This window comes from Penicillium brevicompactum (assembly GCF_028827555.1).
Source record: "Penicillium brevicompactum strain IBT 35665 chromosome Unknown utg000007l_segment0_segment0, whole genome shotgun sequence".
Classification (NCBI taxonomy): Eukaryota; Fungi; Ascomycota; class Eurotiomycetes; order Eurotiales; family Aspergillaceae; genus Penicillium; species Penicillium brevicompactum.
In genome coordinates, this window is record NW_026623210.1 from 1,164,503 (window position 1) to 1,181,585 (window position 17,083).

Consider the following 17,083-nt stretch of genomic DNA (forward strand, 5'->3'; position numbering starts at 1 on the left):
CACAATTTATTTCAACCTCTGAAACTTCGAGCTGTACAAATTTGCATTGCAAAGAATCACACCATGCCTCAGAAAATCACAGTTGCCGTGGCACAGGCCCGTACGCTTTCTACACTTGAAGCGACTCTCGGAGCTCTGAAGCAGATCACCCAGCATGCAGCTTCAAAGGGTGTCCATCTTCTGCTCTTCCCAGAAGCCTACTTAGGAGGGTATCCCCGCACCTGTGATTTTGGAACAGCCGTTGGAGCTCGTGCCCCCTACGGTCGGGATCAATTCCTGGAGTACTTCCGCGCAGCTGTCGACCTGGGCGATACACCTGCTGGGGCGGGTGACGATTGGGTGGAGCGTAAGCTTCCCAATGCGAAGGGTCGGGACCATCGTGGCGATGGCACAAGAGAATTTCTTGAGCAGGTATCCCGAGAGACAGGCGTCTTCATCGCAACCGGATTGATTGAGAAGGCTGGGGGTAGTTTGTACTGTTCCGCTCTCTATGTCGATCCTGTGCGGGGAACTTTGGGGAAGAGACGGAAGGTGATGCCGGTAAGTTGAATTCCCTCCATTTCCCGGGAGTATTGAAACTGAACTCAATTTATTGTAGACTGGCTCGGAGCGTCTGGTTTGGGCTCAGGGATCTCCGTCCACCTTGAAGGCTATCACCACTGAGCTCAATGGAGTCAAGCTCACCATCGCAGCCGCTATTTGCTGGGAAAGTTTCATGCCCTTGCTTCGACAGAGTCTCTATTCACAGAATGTGAACATCTATCTCGCTCCAACTGCTGATAGTCGTGATACCTGGCTACCTCTTATGCGCACCGTTGGTGGCGAAGGTCGTACCTTCGTGCTCTCATGCAACCAATGCGTACGATACAACGAACTGCCTTCATGGATCACCGAGCAGGGCAAACCAACAAATGGTACGGAGTCATTACTACTAGTCTATTCTTCTCTAACACATAGTACTGTTGATTGGATCAATTGACTAACCTCATACAGAAGCCGCCGACCGATACATCTCACGCGGCGGGTCCTGCATCGTGGGTCCTCTTGGTGAAGTTGTCGCCGAACCAATCTGGGAAGTTAGCACCGATGATGCAGCGGATGGATCCAGCATTGACAGCGGACTCGTGATTTCCGAGATTGACTTGGAGGACTGTGAGCGTGGCCGCCTGGATATGGATGTTGCGGGCAGCTACTCCAGGAATGACGCATTCCAGCTGACCGTTGATGGACTGGACCTGAACCCTCCTCCGTTTTAAAAAAGCTCATTCAATACCTTGAAGTGGACTCAAGGTTGTACATAGCCAAATACTGATCCAAGTTTAAATGTAACCATGTCGCATTTGCCTATAATAAATAGTATCGACATTTAACGAAATTTATCGTAATTCCAGAGCTGATAAGCCAAGCTCATATGAGTTTCACAAGCCCATATCCTATCTGAGTGGACCCATCTAACCCTATGTTGTAGAAGCCAAGCAAGCCACTGGATGCGGGTAGATGAAGAAGCTCGGGGCAGCACAGACGGGGCCGGATTCGGACTTTTGGGGTGATCTTCACACCCGCGTCGATCTCCACAACCTTGTTCTTCCTGCGCATTTACTCCATCTCACTATGACTTGATTTTACACCTATCGCCTGTGTACTATTCTCAATCAGGGATCAAATTATGCAATTCGCAGTACCTCCGCGGCGGAGCCCTCTGCCTATCGCCCGATCTTCACACATGCCGAGCTATCGCAGGAAACAACTCAAGTCGATCGCAGTGATCGCATCCGCAATACTCTCCCTTCTCTACATCTTGCACCATATCTACTCCGCCGCCTCCCCTTCCGTCACAGCAGATCCTTCGAGTGTTGTGATCGTTACACTATTCGACCGCCAGCGGCTCAGTGAAAGCTACGTCAAGAAGGTTGTCGCAAATAGGGAAGACTATGCGAAACGCCACGGTAAGGCCCGTTGAACGATCCGTGTTGAACTTGATTCAGGCTCTGATAATAATCCGGGATGAATAGGGTATACGAACTTCTTCGCGAGTGTCTCCGACTACGAAGACGCAATTGGCGATGCCCCGAGGAGTTGGGCTATCGCGCCGGCCGTTCGCCATGCCATAGCTACACATCCTGGATCGGATTATTTCTTCCACCTAAGCCCTCACTCGCTGATCATGAACCCCACCAAGTCGCTCAAGTCACACATACTTGAAAAGGGCAAGCTTGAAGAGCTGATGATGAAGGATGCTCCTGTTGTGCCCCCGGACAGCATAATCAAGACATTCGCACACCAAAAGGAGAATGACGTCGACTTGATTATCACGCAGGACAAGGAAGACTTGAATCCCGGGAGCTTTATACTTAAGAGCGGAGAATTCGCCCGCTTCTTTCTGGACATGTGGTTTGACCCTCTGTACCGTGGCTATAACTTCGCTAAAGCTGAAACACACGGACTGGTAAGCATTTAGCCTTGAGTTTATCGTGGAAAATGCTGACAAGAACTCTTACTCTTCCAGGATCACATCTTGCAGTGGCATCCGACTGTCCTTGCGCGGACCGCTTTGGTACCGCAGCGCACCATCGGCTCGTACAGCAAAGACTCCCTTCGGGCTTCTTCAGATGGAACTTATAAGGAGGGTGACCTGGTGATTCAATTTCGGGGATGCGAATTTACGGAGGGCCGCGACTGTGAGCGGGAGATGGAGCCATACTACAAAATGTGGCTCAAAATGACCCAGAGTGACTAGATGCCCCCGCGAGTGTAGGTGTGCATTTAGCTCTGGTGCTGGCGTTTTGCTTAGGGAATTTTTCATGTATAATTTTCTGGGCCTGGTAGGCGTTTGTTGATTGAAGCCTTGACATGTATTTTTTTCATTTACATTGGCGTGCATGACTGCAACAGGAATACGATGATCATTGAATGTTTCTATGTCCAATATCAATGAGCACATCGCCTGAGAAGGGTGGTGCTGATAATTAATATATCAGGGTGTTGCTGAAACGCAAGTATTGGATGGCCACTTGAGATCTCCCGGGCCTGGGGCCTGGGCTTTCAATGTGCCATCCCAGACAAGTAAATGCCTGGATTTGATTTTCCTCGTATCTCGACTGCCGTAGCCAGTACAATGGCACTTGGGGCGGTCGATTGACAGTCTGAGGTGCGACGGTTTTGTCACCGTTCAAACAAGACCAGGGAAGATAACAGCCCTCTTCTTCTTGTACTTGTCACCGAACTCCTTGCGGTAGCGCTTCTCCTTCTTCCAACCCCAGCTCCACATCTGCGCACCACCCACAAAAGTGAAGAACAACACACTCCAGTTCAACTGACTGACCAAGAACACACCCAGCCAAGCCAAGATCTCAAAGAAGTAGTTAGGGCAGGTAACCAAGCTGAAGCCGAAGCCAGACGGAATGCCACGCTCGGTAGTACCAGGGCGACGGAGACCGCGCAGGATATAGTGTGCGTTCAAGTTGGCTAGCTCACCAAAGACGAAGATCGCGAGACCGAGGTATACAAGGGGTTCGTTGGGAGTGCTTGTAGCGGCAGTGGCGTCAGGGCGGAAGACCCAGTAGGCGATGTTGAAACCAGCCAGGATCCAGTAATGGGCGCTGTTCTTGACGATGTTGCGGGCGGGCATGGTAGCGCTGCTAAAGCGGTGCACGAAGATGGTCTCAAACTCGCGCTTGAGGAAGTGCACGCTCAGCAGAGCGCAGACCAGGAGCTGGGTGTCGGAGGGGGCGGGGATCTTGTCGAAGTTGAAGTACAGAAGGGGTCGAAGGGGGAAGAGGAAGAGAGCGGGAATGAGGAGGGGACCGAGGTATTCGATGATGAACACAGTGCGCCAGGCGATTTGGGGACCTAGAGGGGTCGGTGGGTTAGTTTCTGATGCTCGCTGCTGCAATGAGGGGCGTGAGTTGTATAGCCACGGGGTATGGACGCACCGAGATCCTTCACGTGGATCACGCTCGAGTCCCGCAGACCGGTGGAATCGATGGTGGCAGTGGAATTGGGGACCACGCTGCGGTCGCTGCCCTTGGTGATTCTCAACCGGTGGACGGAGTGACCGGACGCAGCGGAGAACGCAGTGTACAGCTCTTCGCTGCTGGCATTGAGAGATATTTCAACTTCCTTGGGGATTTTGCGGATGGGCTTGCCTGTGCTCGGGTTAGTCTTGTGTCTTCTTATGTTCATAGTTCCTCCGAGAGCTTTGGTGGACGGCGCATGTGTAACATACCCCTTGGCTCAACAATGAGCGTGATGTTACCTGCCGCCATGATGGATGTCAGGCCTGGCAATATTGAGCAGTGTCTTGTCTTAGGAGAAGTCGTTGAGATTGCAATCGACAGAGAATTGAGCAATCCCAACAACTCCCAATAATCGGGCCTCGGTCGGAGTCACGTGTTGACACCTGAGGCTGACAGAATTATCGACACCTGAGCATCTTGGCAGCTGACTTTCTTACTGCCTTAACTTTGGAAGTGTGGACTCTCCGCCAAGTTGACAAGGGCCATGCCGGTCATTGATGTCGTACAATGCACAGCGGTTCAATGACTTGCTCCAGATAGAGTCCTTACGATACTTTTGGACTCTCACGACCATCAACATTGTTTTATTTATTTTTCCCCCGGTCAGCTGGAGCACGGTGTGAGCTAAAGGCCGACTAACGTGCCCGGCGCATTATAGCGGGGCACGGAAGCACAAATATAGGCTGTGCCATGTTGTGGACAGCTGAGAGAGAAAAAGAGCCGAATCAAAATACTCCAATGCCAATCACAATGAAATGGCGTCTCCGTCTCAGCTCCATCTTAAACGGCTAGTCTGGCCGACATCGCCAATCAACGCCTCATCCGTGACAGCCTGGGAGCCTCCAATGGGGTTCTAGCTGACTGTCAGAAAGAAAAAAATAAATTATGCTCTGCAGACGGGATGCAAAGTCTGAGCGCATTTGTGGATCTTGCTGTCATTCTTTCAATTGCAGCGTGATATTATTTTGACATAGTACTTGTCATGTCCAGCCCCACGGGTATGCCATGTTGATAATTGTTAGGCGTTCGTATTTCTGGTCATCCGATTCCAGCCGTTATGATTATCTCGACAGGGGTATGCGCGAATCAAAGACATCTGATTGCTCACGGTCTGTGGGGCGTTCGTCTTCTCCAGAGGTCCCACTAATCTGTAGGACCTCGGGATACGCTAAGAATGACCGCAGTAGACGGTTGGGTTCAGCCGTACGCTCGGCTGATGAACCCTCGGATTACTCCGCGATCCCACGGGGGGGCCCAAGGAGGCTTATAATCATGTCCTATCCCATTTCCGCCGGCCTGGTCGCCTGATGATTTACTTCTTCTCATACCTGCTGGTGTGCCTGTCTATTGTCTTGCTCTTCTGTTGCGGCTTCCCTATATACTTCCAAACCACCGAGGGCCCTGCACTTCTAACTTGATCTTCCTCACCACCCCTCACACCTTTGTTTGATTACGTTCGAATTCCTCAATCTACAATGGCTGAAAAAGTCAACGGTGACGGCAAGATTGCCCAGGTGGAGCAAGTCGTGACTGCTGCCTTGCGACCTTTGCCCACCAAGACCGGCGATGGCAGCTATATTCAGACCCCAGGTGTGACCGGTCTCGCGAAGGACCTGCTTCATTTTGATCTGGGAGATGCGAAAACATTGGCTGAGGTCGCTAAGACTGCTGTGACCGGTGAGGCTGTGAACGACAGAGACTATATAATGGAACGTGTGATCCAGGTATGTGAATCTGCAGTCCAAAGGCTTGTTATCTGTTCTAATCCATCAGCTTGCTGCTGGTCTGCCTTCGACGTCGCGCAATGGCAAGGAGTTGACCAACACCTTCCTGGGTCAATTGTGGGGTGATCTGGAACACCCACCCAACTCGTGAGTTGCTTGAACACTCGGAGCGCATTCATATTCCCGCGTCTAATTAGCTGTGTAGTTATCTCGGGCGCGATGCTTCTTATCGGAAGGCCGATGGATCTGGAAATGTAAGAATTGACCCCCAATGGTACCTGAATGATGCGCTAAATTTGTGACAGAACTACTTTTGGCCCCAAATTGGAGCTGCTAGCACACCATACGCACGGTCTGTTCGACCGAAGACTATGCAGCCAGCTGCTCTTCCAGAGCCTGAGGCTCTTTTCGATAGCCTCCTCGCTCGGAAAGAGTTCAAGGAGCACCCTAACAAAATTTCTAGCGTGCTTTTCTACCTTGCATCGATCATCATTCATGGTGAGTTCGCATTCCAAATCTACCTGGGTAGAGGCTTGCCGGGAGGGATATTAACATCACGCAGACCTGTTCCAGACAGATCCAAGAGATCAAACAAAGTCGTTGACTTCCTCATACCTCGATCTGTCTCCCCTGTATGGAAACAATCAGAAGGAACAGGACTCAGTGAGAACATTCAAGGCAGGAATGTTGAAGCCCGACTGCTTTTCTACCAAGCGTGTTTTAGGTTTCCCTCCAGGCGTTGGTGTCCTTCTTATCATGTTTAACCGTTTCCACAATTCTGTTGCCACGAAGTTGGCAGCTATCAATGAATGCGGTCGTTTCACAAAGCCGGACGAGGCCAACACTGAAGCATATGCCACCTGGGATAACGACCTCTTCCAGACCGCGCGACTTGTCACATGTGGTCTTTACGTCAATATTATTCTGAAGGATTATGTTCGGACCATTTTGAATGTCAACCGGACTGACAGCACGTGGAGCTTGGACCCGCGTTCAGACATCAAGGACAGCTTGCTTGGAGAGGCTCCTGCGCAGGCTACTGGAAACCAGGTGTCAGCCGAGTTCAATCTCGTTTACCGCTGGCACTCATGTATCTCCGCCCGAGATGCGCAATGGTCAGAGGACCTCTACCAGGAGTTGTTTGCCGGACAAGATTCAAAACAAATCACTCTCCAGCAGTTCACCCGAGGCCTCGGCCAGTGGGAAGCAAAACTCCCAGCAGATCCTCAAGAGCGTCCTTTCGCCAAGTTGCAACGAACCGCAGATGGAAAGTTCGATGACAACGATCTTGTCAAAATCTTCCAGGAGAGTGTCGAAGACCCTGCTGGTGCCTTTGGTGCTGGCAATGTGCCTGACGTGTTCAGGAATATCGAAGTCCTTGGCATCAAGCAGGCACGCTCATGGAATCTGGCTACCCTGAACGAGTTCCGCCAATACTTCAACCTGGCTCCTTACCAGACCTTTGAGGAGATCAACCCTGACCCATACATCGCTGATCAGCTGAAACACTTCTACGATCACCCTGACCTCGTCGAGCTTTACCCCGGCCTTGTTGTTGAAGAGGCCAAACAGCCAATGACCCCTGGCAGTGGTCTTTGCACCAACTTCACAACTTCCAGGGCGATTCTCTCAGACGCAGTCGCTTTGGTTCGTGGAGATCGCTTCTACACTGTTGACTTCACTCCGAAGCATCTCACAAACTGGGCATTCAACGAGATCAACAACGATGTTTCCATTGACGGTGGCCAAGTGTTCTACAAGCTCGCTCTCAATGCTTTCCCTAATCATTTCCGTGGCGACTCGGTCTACGCCCACTTGCCCATGGTTGTGCCCGATGAGAACAAGAAGATCATGACTAGCCTTGGTCAGGCTAAAACTTACAGTTTCGACCGTCCCTTCTACAAGACCCCTACTATTTTTATCAACTCCCACACTGCTTGCTCAGCCATCCTCAAAGACCAAGTCAACTTCAAGGTGCTATGGGGTGAGAAGATTCAGTTCTTGATGGAGAACAGTGGACGTCCCTATGGCCGAGACTTTGCCCTGTCGGGAGACCTCCCTGCCAACGCAGGTTCTCGAAAGATGATTGGTGCAGCTCTGCACCGAGACAAATGGGAGTCTGAAGTGAAAGCCTTCTATGAAGACATTACTATCAAACTGCTGGAGCGAAACTCTTACAAGATTGCTGGTGTCAATCAGGTCGACATCGTTCGCGATATTGCCAACCTTGCCCAAGTTCACTTCTGCGCAAATGTCTTTTCCCTTTCGCTGAAGACAGAGTCGAACCCCAGGGGTGTTTTCAGCGAGCAGGAACTATACCAGATTCTGGCTGTGATCTTCGCCTGCATCTTTTACGATGTTGACGTGTCCAAGTCCTTCCAGCTATGCCAGACAGCTCGCAAGGTTGCACAGTCGCTGGGCGAGCTTACTTTGGCTAACGTTGAACTTGTCTCCAAGTCTGGCTTTATCGCCAACATCGTGAACCGTCTTCACCGTCATGACATTCTGAGTGACTATGGTGTCCACATGATTCAGCGCTTGCTCGATAGTGGATTGCCGGTCAAGGATGTTGTTTGGTCTCATATCCTCCCCACGGCTGGCGCATTGGTTGCCAACCAGGCCCAACTCTTCTCTCAGTGTCTTGACTATTATCTTTCAGAAGAGGCAGCGGAGCATCTGCTTGAAATTCAGCGCTTGTCTAGGGAAGATACTCCCGAGGCGGACGAGCTCCTAGTGCGATAGTAAGTTCTTGTTTCATTGGGGTGTAGTACATACTGACCATTTTCAGCTTCATGGAGGGAGCAAGACTCCGATGCTCAGTCGCTCTGCCCCGCTTCGTCACTAAGCCAACAGTGATTGAAGATAATGGCGAGAAGGTCACTTTGAAGGCTGGCCAAGAGATTATCTGCAACTTGGTAAGTTGACATGCTTGATGTCTTTCTTGCGAGAACCAGCTCTGACCAAATTTCCATTCAAGGTTGTCGCAGGACGGGATCCAGTTGCGTTCCCTGACCCTGATAAGGTCCGTCTCGACCGTGATATGGACCTATACACCCACTTTGGCTTCGGTCCCCATCAATGTCTGGGTGTCAAAATGTGTCCCATCGCCCTCTCAACTATGCTCAAGGTCATTGGACGACTTGATAATGTCCGCCGGGCCCCTGGTCCTCAGGGCCATCTGAAGAAGCTGGTTGGGCTCGGAGGCATCGCGATGTATATGGATGCCAACCACGCCAGCTTCTCTCCGTTCCCGATGACGATGAAGATCCAATGGGATGGTGAGCTTCCAGCCAGAAGGGGGAACTGATGAAAATTCGGAAGTTTATAGGTGCTTTTCTTGGGCGCTCTTCGAGGGTTGTGTTTATTAATAGTTGTCATCATAGCCTACGTGTGTTTCTCCAACAAGATGTTATTGTGTTGATTACGTTCTTTATCTCTTCCTGGTACTGCCAGTGGACGTGTGAAATATCATGCAGATATCCAAGTGACACCTCTGATCATACTCCCCCAAAGGAAGACCTTATGAGGTGGTAAAACACAACAAGCCTGGAGGTGGATTGACGCCTTAAATCTTTGGCATTCTATTCTCAACGCCGCCCTACTTCCAAGTTGATATTTACATCTTTCTGTTTTCTTTCTTCTCTCCTCGTGTTCTAGTCTTCTTTATCCTTGCAAGACACCATCGTCATCTTTTTCCAATCCAAACCTTCTGCCCATACAAATTCCATGTTTGCTGCTCATTAGTCCCAGCAAACTGATATCCCAATCATCTCTCATCACATTCTGAAGCCCTAAGCTCTCACTTGGCTCTCACTCTCACCTCTGATGCACAATTTCAGCTACAAAGGCTCACTTTATTGAGGACATCACAGGCCCACTGAAATCACAGGCCCACTGTGCTGAGCATATCGCAGGCTCACATCATTGAACAACTCTTCGGGCTTTTTATGTCTTGAAGAACACAAACCACTGTTTATCGGGATTTCGATGCAGTCCATAAACAGGAGACAGCAGCTATGATGTTTCCTTTCTCACAAGTAGTACTCCTATTTGGTCACATGTCGCCATTTTAGGAGGAATCATTTGTCGACATGCTCCTCAATCTTCCCCTTCGCCGTCCTTTTCCGCCTGCGCATCTCGCCTACATCGCAATTGCGACTCTTGATACCGAGGAACTTAATGCCACAATCGATGCATCGGGCTACTGGTCAAACCTCCGTCAATTGGAGGAGAAAATGAAGGAAAATACCTTCTACACGTTCGAGACTGAAGCTGAGAGATCTTTCTTTACACTCTGGCTCGGAGAACTCTCTGACTGCTACCCAACACATGGTATCTTCCGAGAGCTCACACGTTCGCATCCAGATTTCATGGAATATGATGTGGTTCAAGCGCTACTGGGTCAGTTGGAGGCTGATGACAAGGTCGCATCACACGACAGCAGGGGCGACAGTGCATTGGAGTCTCACGCCTGTTGACCACATGCTGTACATGTCCAGTTCGATGTTGGCTTTCATGATGAAGAACCCAAGTCTCTTATTTGGAGACTGTGAAAGTCATACTGCTCTGGCGTCTGGGCATTTGCCGATATTGATGGCCGCATTATGTCTTACTCTGTTGGAAACTTTGTCTGTGTTGCTTTTTTTTTTTTTTTTTTTTTTTTTTTTTTTCATGCGCTGCCCAGGTGATGATGCTCGTTAGGTGGTCAGAAAATATTAATCTTGGAAATTACCAAAGAAAGTAAAATTCAAAAGATTATCACAAGAACCTGTTCACAGTAGCTGAGTGCTAACCACCCATGGACTGTCTGCTCAGGTGGGCAGTATCCATGGATATATATATCGAGCCCGATGAGAGGAAATTCTTGAAAAAAAGTCATCCATGGATGTAGATCCCAGCGGGATTGATATATTACTACAGATCTTGGGAGTGTGAGGCTACTATAAAAAAGGGTGGAACGTGAAGATCTATTGACCAGGGTCTAAGAAGTATATTGTGGCGGCTTCTCGATCTCATTGGGCAGAGCTTCGAACCAAAAGTACAATCATGTGATCTCTGCCCAATCTGTAAGGGTCCAGGTGCAGACCCGTAGCGCAAAGTACCGATTGGTGATCTACTGGCAGATGTGCACCCTAGCATGTTTCAAAGTGTTATGACATGTACAATGTGTGTGCCCTTGCCGAAAAGCCATTACTCAACGATCTGAGAATCTCCGTGCATTTACAATCAAAGTCACGTGACACTCAGGAGTGGTGACGTCGGGACTCGGCTTATCCCCTAGCCCGGATTCAGCCAGAACCCTAGGGCTCTGAGTCATCCGAGAGTTTGTACCTGAACACGCCTGCAACCAGAGCGAAAGGAAGCTATCTGAGGTTGCAAACAGAGGAACAAATGTCTCCACCAGTTGATATGCCTCGATAGTCGAATTCCTAATTTTTCAAGACTCAATTTCAAGGTGGAAGGGGAGATCAGAAGGAAAGAAAATAAAAGAAGAAAAACACAGATTCCATCACCAGGGGATGGGAATGGGAAGGACCAATCAACAAGGGGGAGAGGTAGGAGAATCCGGACTAGTGTGGCTGGTGGAACTGGCAACAGGAGAGCGGAAGGCGGCCGTTTGTACTTAAGGATTCTGGCATCCCCTCCGAGGATTTTTCTGCTTCTGTCCTGGTTCTCCTATTTTTATTCCTCTGACCGCCCTTCCACCCTAACCATAACAAACGCGTCTCGCGTTTCCCTTTTTCGAAGCCCCCCTTCTTTTTTATTTTTTTATTTTTATTATTTATTATCGGTTTTATTATTTTCCCCATTAATTGTTCCTTATCTCTCTGCCCCAGGCTTCGTCTCCACCATAGCTCTTTCTCTTTTTTTCCTGAGTCTCCAATCTAGACTCAGGTTCACGTGCACGTGACGAACGATACCGCCTTCTTGGCAGTATAAATTACATCGTCCCCGATCGCATTCTCCACTTCTCATATCTCCCGGCCTCTGACCTCACCATTACCCGGTCGCGTTTTTCCTCCACGTTCTCTCGGCTTTCGACCCGAGAGAAGTTTGTAACGCGCCGAGAAAAAAAAGTGGACGCGTTTTTTTTTAAATCGCGATCGTCCATCGGAGCCCTGTTGCTGTCACATCACTTCACTTACTTCCCTGACTCAATGGCGACCCCGCCTCCCGAGGCTCCTCCAGCCATGAAGGAGGACAAGCCTCAGCTGCCTCCCTCGCCGACCGGTCCTTCCGCGCCTGAAATTCCAGCGACCAGGTAAGCTCAACCTTCACATGTCACTTCGTCGCTCGCAAATCTAACCAGCGCATAGCGCGCAACTTCCTATCGAATCGAAGGTTGAAAGCCCTGCCGATGCTCAGGTCGATTCGCCCGCGTTGAACGGCCACACCCCTACCGCGCCTTCCATTGCCAACGGCGCCAACACTGCGAATTCCCCACCCAAGTCTCCTGCGCCTACACCCGCACCTGCAGCTGCACCTGCGCTTATTTCATCTGAGCCCGCCGAAGAAACACCCAAAGCTGCGGAGTCGCAGGAAACTGAAAAAGCCAATCAAGAGTCTCTCACTTCCACCTCCGCTCCCAACCCCGCTGAGACCATCACCCCGGTATCAGCCCCAGCTCCAGCACCAGTCGTAGCTGAGATTCCTACTGCGCCCGCATCTACCGAGAGTACTACACCGGCTCCAGCTCCAGTTTCAGCTCCAGCTCCAGTCTCAGCTCCGACTGAGACCTCTAACGCACCTGCTGCTACTGACTCTGACGCTATGGCTATTGATACCAAGGACAGCATGACTGCAGTCAAAACCGAGCTTCCCCACCATCCAACCACCGCTCCCACCCCACTCTCCTTGCAACCCGTTGACCACGAGATGAAGGACGCACCTGAACCCCCGCTGTCACCTTCAAAGATTTCCCGCCAACGCGATGCCGACCTTAGTGAAGAGCCCGCCGCGAAGCGGACCAAGGTTGTGGGTGAAGAGACGGCTCCTGTGGAATTCAAACCACAGGAACCTTCCACTCCAGCCCCCCACAAGCCCGCTCCTACTCCCTCGAGTGGCGGACCGGGCCTAACCAAATTGCAACACAAGTTCATCACTAAATCTCTCACAAGCCTCAAGCGGATGCACGATGCACGCTTCTACAAGGAGCCTGTGGATCCCATCAAGCTTAACATCCCTCAATATCACACCATAATCACCCAACCTATGGATCTGGGAACCATGGAGAAGAAGCTCAAGAACAATGAATATGTGTCACCTCAACAAGTCTCCGACGACTTCGCCCTCATGGTTAACAACACGACTGTTTTCAATGGCGTGGACCACCTGGTCACCCAAGAGGGTATCAAATTAAAGGCCACTTTTGAAAAGCAAATGCTCAGTCTTCCCAAGCCCGATGAGGTGGAGCCGTCAAAGTCGAAGAAGTCAGCGGAGAAGACCTCTGCCGCGCGCCGGGAGCCACGGACCTCGCTTCCCAGCCAGCCAAAGGCAGCTTCTCCGCAAAACCAGACCTTTGCACTGGGACCTGAGGGAGTTCCCGTCATTCGCCGCGACTCTACCAATCCCGATGGCCGCCCCAAGCGGTCCATTCACCCGCCCAAGCGTGACCTCCCCTACTCCGTCAAGCCTAAGAAGAAGAAATACCAGTGGGAGTTGCGATTCTGCCAGGAGGTGCTGGAGGAGATGCACAAGAACAAGCACTACAACTTTGTCATGCCTTTCTATCATCCGGTTGACCCCGTTGCTTTGAACATCCCCACCTACAACAAGGTTATCAAGAATCCGATGGATCTAGCTACCGTTCAGCAAAAACTGAAGGCCGGCAGCTATGACAATGCCAAGGACTTCGAACATGATGTTCGCATGATCTTTAAGAACTGCTTCCGATTCAATATTCCTGGTGATCCAACTTACATCTGTGGCCAACGCGCCGAAGAAATTTTCAATCAGAAGTGGGCTCAGAAATCGGATTACCTTGAGGCCCATGAGCCTCACCCTGAGCAGAACTCCGATTACTCTGATGAGGACAGCGACGAGGATGCCGAGGAAAGTGAAGAGGACGACCAAAAGCTCACCCTGCTTCAAAAGCAAATTGCAGAGATGTCCCGTCAGGTCGAGGCTATCACCAACAAGAAAAAGAAGACACCTCCCTCGTCCAAGAAGGCTGGCAAGGCCAAGCCCGCTACCAGCAAGAAGATCGGCTCTAGCAAGAAGGACAAGAAAAGCAAGAGCTCCAAGAGTGGCAAGGAGCGTGCCATCACCTACAACGAGAAGCAAATCATTTCCAACGGCATTAGTTCCCTTCCGGACAAGAAGATGCAGCAAGCCCTTCAAATCATCCAGAACAATGTTCCTGCTCTCAAGGTGAGCTTACCACATATGTTCATTATTTTTGACTCAGCTAATTGTTTAGGGAACCGACGAGGCCGAAATCGAGCTGGACATCGACGAGCTTCCCAATGATGTCCTGCTTCTGCTTCTCAACTTTGTGAAGAAGAATGTCCCTCATCTTATGGATGACGAGGACGATGTCCCCGCCAGCAGCGTTGCCCCGCCAAAGCCGAAGAAGAACAAGCCTATGAGCAAGTTTGAGCAGGAGGCGCAGATTAACATGCTGCAGAGCAACCTTTCCCGTTTCCAGGGAGGTGCTCACTCCCCAGACCCTGTCGCTTCGGTTGAACGGAACGATAGCAGCGATGAGTCGGATTCGTCCGAGGAGGAGAGCGAGGAGGAGTAAATCCGCCTCGAACCAGATGGTCCTTGATCCTGCCTTGCGTTCCGAGCGTCGAATTTTTCTTTCTTTCCCTTTATCAGTTTCTCGATATCTCTTTTCACGTCCCTCCCAAATCCTGACTTTGATTCCCGCCAGCAATGTCTGTACATACTTGATATCAAACGCTCACGGTAAGCTCTGGTCTGCTGGTGAATCTCGCACGCACAATCCTGGTTTGAGCTTTTTCTCTGTGTACACTTTCCTCCTATCTCGTCCTCAGGGATGGGTAGATGAGGATGCTATTTCTTTTCTCTGATATTGCGGGCGGGGATAGGGAGTTGATCAGAAGCGTTGCTTCAACTTGTACGATTACGAGAGAAACGCGGAAATGCAAAACGAATATGTACTATTAATTCTCAAAATTCATTCCAGTAGGCCTTGTAGTGTAAATCCCCAAACTAGATGGAGTTTCTCTCATCCCCAATCTCTAATTCTATGCTCACAAGTAGTTGGACCCTTGGATGGACAGTTAGAAGGACAGTTAGAAGGAGGTCTCGAAGTTGATGATAGGTTTCTTTATCGAAATATGAGATTAAGCTAATACATAACTACTCCTGTTCATAAGCAACTATCATCGTCTATTTGGCTGCGCGTGAGCGCGGCCCTGAGGCTTGTCGGTGCTCTAGCTTGCGGCGGTGAACTTCCCTCTTCAACAATGTTTCCACCATGCGACCCCTCCATTCTCGAGAATAATCCACAATTCAAACGACTGTACGAGAACCTCACAACCTCTCTCCTCAGCCCTGATGCCTCTACTCGCGCCCGGCCTGCAAGCTCGGCGCATACAGTCCAGGAAGTACGTCACACCGGCGCCTACGCGCTCAAAGCTAACCATCCACAGGACCTGAAGCAATGCCAGACTCGACATGCCAAAAAGCGAATCAAAGAGCAGATGCTCCAGCAATTGGCCTTTGCCCCAGACACCAGCTTATCCACTGACGTGAGCCACCTCATCCCCACACGAACACACCGTCTAACTCCATCCAGCACCACGATAACCTCGCCATAATAACGCTGTTCCTCTCAACACCACCAGGCGCCCTTTCCTCAGACCAAGACAACGACACCCTATCACTCCTAACCCCAGACATCCAAACATTCACAGCAAACATCCCAACTCTAATCCAACCCCTCTCAACCCTCCTCAGCAAATCAATCCACGACCTCCGCGCCCTCTCCGCCCAACAACAAACCCCAGAGCCCGAACTCCCAAGCCACAATGCACGCGCTCGAGCCCGCGACCGTCGCGTCCGAACCTCAATGGCACCAGTCCCTCTGCTCTCAGACGAGTTGAGCGCGCGAGTCCACAACCTGCGCCAAACCCAACTGGTAGAAATCCCAGCCGCGCGCCGCAAAATGGCCGCTACAGCAGCGGAGGTCGTTGCGCTGCAAACCCACATTCTTGAGCGAACGGTCGTCATTCTCGAGAGGGCGAAGTATGGGGCTCTTGTGCGCGCGACGAGGGCTAAGGCGGAGCACTTGGCTATTGTTGCTCAGGGGGTTGAGGGTAAATTAGAGTATGTATTTTGTGATGATGTGATAGGGGATGGAGCCATGTTAACTTTTTTTCAGGGTTACGAAATTGGAGATTGCGAGTATGATCTATTCTCCTGAGACTGTGGCTGCTCTTACGAGGTATAAATCGCATTTGGAAGATACGGCGGAGCGTCTGGAGGATCGCAGGAAGGTTGCTATTGGGGAGTTGAAGGCTCTGGGGGATCCTGAGCTCTGTGGCGTGGATGGAGGGGCTCTTGATGATATCAAGAGTAGGTATGGAACTTTGGCAAGGGAGGTGGAATTGGTGAAGGCGGAGATTGTTCAGTTGGAGAAATGATTGTCTTTGCCGTGAGTAACCATATAAAGTTGGCTTTGCCAATTCACATGTATAGCCCAGAATTAACCATACAAGATTGGACACTATATCTAATGAAACTCAAGAATTGGAATCTGGGGCTGGCCCGACACCAACCTAGAATGTAAGTTCAGATCAACCTTGAGGTTTACATTCAGATCTCCAAATCCGCCAAAGCGAACCACAGCACGCGACAGTCTTAAATCCGACAATGTTCCTGACTTAACCCCGCGAGTCACATGACCCGCACCAAACTTTTTACTATCTGCAGTAACCAACTCATTCGCCACAACTTCATTCAAACAGAAATCTTCAAAATGGCCGACGAGGGACTCAACATTTACGATGAGATCGAGATCGAGGATATGACCTTCGACCCAGCTGTGCAGATCTACACATACCCATGCCCATGTGGCGACCGCTTCGAGATCGCAATCGACGATTTGCGCGACGGCGAAGAAATCGCCGTTTGTCCCAGTTGCAGCCTGATGATCCGGGTGATCTTCGATGTGGTATGGAGTCCTTTGAGCGCATGTACTTGTTCAGCTGCTGATGATTCGCCCTGCGGGGTAGTTTTAGGCCGATCTTCCCAAAGCATGAGCGCATGAAACAAAACAAGCATAATATGGGGGTTTCGCACAGCCAGTCACTCTTGAATTTGAAACCCAAATTTCAGGTCGAACATTCGCAACGCCGGTGTGATTGGTTCCGG

The 17,083-nt window shown here is 50.5% G+C and overlaps 8 protein-coding genes across 8 annotated transcripts; 7 read left to right on the forward strand and 1 right to left on the reverse strand.

Moving 5' to 3' along the window:
• Positions 1–63: 63 nt before the first annotated feature.
• On the forward strand, positions 64–1,256 carry N7506_011210 (nitrilase; the record flags this gene model as incomplete). Its single annotated transcript, XM_056960503.1, has 3 exons — positions 64–540; positions 599–914; positions 994–1,256. The coding sequence occupies 3 exons, from the start codon at positions 64–66 to the stop codon at positions 1,254–1,256; spliced, it is 1,056 nt and encodes a 351-aa protein (XP_056806658.1).
• A 410-nt stretch (positions 1,257–1,666) lies between these two features.
• N7506_011211 (putative alpha-1,6-mannosyltransferase subunit) lies at positions 1,667–2,737 on the forward strand (the record flags this gene model as incomplete). The annotated part of the gene is made up of 3 exons (XM_056960504.1): positions 1,667–1,946; positions 2,013–2,446; positions 2,507–2,737. The coding sequence occupies 3 exons, from the start codon at positions 1,667–1,669 to the stop codon at positions 2,735–2,737; spliced, it is 945 nt and encodes a 314-aa protein (XP_056806659.1).
• A 432-nt stretch (positions 2,738–3,169) lies between these two features.
• N7506_011212 (trans-2-enoyl-CoA reductase (NADPH) TSC13) lies at positions 3,170–4,265 on the reverse strand (the record flags this gene model as incomplete). The annotated part of the gene is made up of 3 exons (XM_056960505.1): positions 3,170–3,849; positions 3,933–4,145; positions 4,226–4,265. 3 exons carry the CDS (start codon positions 4,263–4,265, stop codon positions 3,170–3,172), a joined length of 933 nt encoding a protein of 310 aa, XP_056806660.1.
• Positions 4,266–5,491: 1,226 nt separating this feature from the next.
• On the forward strand, positions 5,492–9,047 carry N7506_011213 (peroxidase/cytochrome P450 family protein; the record flags this gene model as incomplete). Its single annotated transcript, XM_056960506.1, has 7 exons — positions 5,492–5,740; positions 5,790–5,887; positions 5,946–5,994; positions 6,046–6,238; positions 6,303–8,481; positions 8,529–8,655; positions 8,718–9,047. The coding sequence occupies 7 exons, from the start codon at positions 5,492–5,494 to the stop codon at positions 9,045–9,047; spliced, it is 3,225 nt and encodes a 1,074-aa protein (XP_056806661.1).
• Positions 9,048–9,831: 784 nt separating this feature from the next.
• N7506_011214 (uncharacterized protein) lies at positions 9,832–10,218 on the forward strand (the record flags this gene model as incomplete). Its single annotated transcript, XM_056960507.1, has 1 exon — positions 9,832–10,218. One exon carries the CDS (start codon positions 9,832–9,834, stop codon positions 10,216–10,218), a length of 387 nt encoding a protein of 128 aa, XP_056806662.1.
• Positions 10,219–11,898: 1,680 nt separating this feature from the next.
• N7506_011215 (putative transcription regulator BDF1) lies at positions 11,899–14,483 on the forward strand (the record flags this gene model as incomplete). The annotated part of the gene is made up of 3 exons (XM_056960508.1): positions 11,899–12,002; positions 12,058–14,110; positions 14,160–14,483. The coding sequence occupies 3 exons, from the start codon at positions 11,899–11,901 to the stop codon at positions 14,481–14,483; spliced, it is 2,481 nt and encodes an 826-aa protein (XP_056806663.1).
• A 691-nt stretch (positions 14,484–15,174) lies between these two features.
• N7506_011216 (uncharacterized protein) lies at positions 15,175–16,353 on the forward strand (the record flags this gene model as incomplete). Its single annotated transcript, XM_056960509.1, has 4 exons — positions 15,175–15,315; positions 15,361–15,459; positions 15,507–16,036; positions 16,092–16,353. The coding sequence occupies 4 exons, from the start codon at positions 15,175–15,177 to the stop codon at positions 16,351–16,353; spliced, it is 1,032 nt and encodes a 343-aa protein (XP_056806664.1).
• A 335-nt stretch (positions 16,354–16,688) lies between these two features.
• Positions 16,689–16,971, forward strand: dph3 (CSL family zinc fnger-containing protein; the record flags this gene model as incomplete). The annotated part of the gene is made up of 2 exons (XM_056960510.1): positions 16,689–16,883; positions 16,951–16,971. The coding sequence occupies 2 exons, from the start codon at positions 16,689–16,691 to the stop codon at positions 16,969–16,971; spliced, it is 216 nt and encodes a 71-aa protein (XP_056806665.1).
• Between the last annotated feature and the right edge of the window lie 112 nt (positions 16,972–17,083).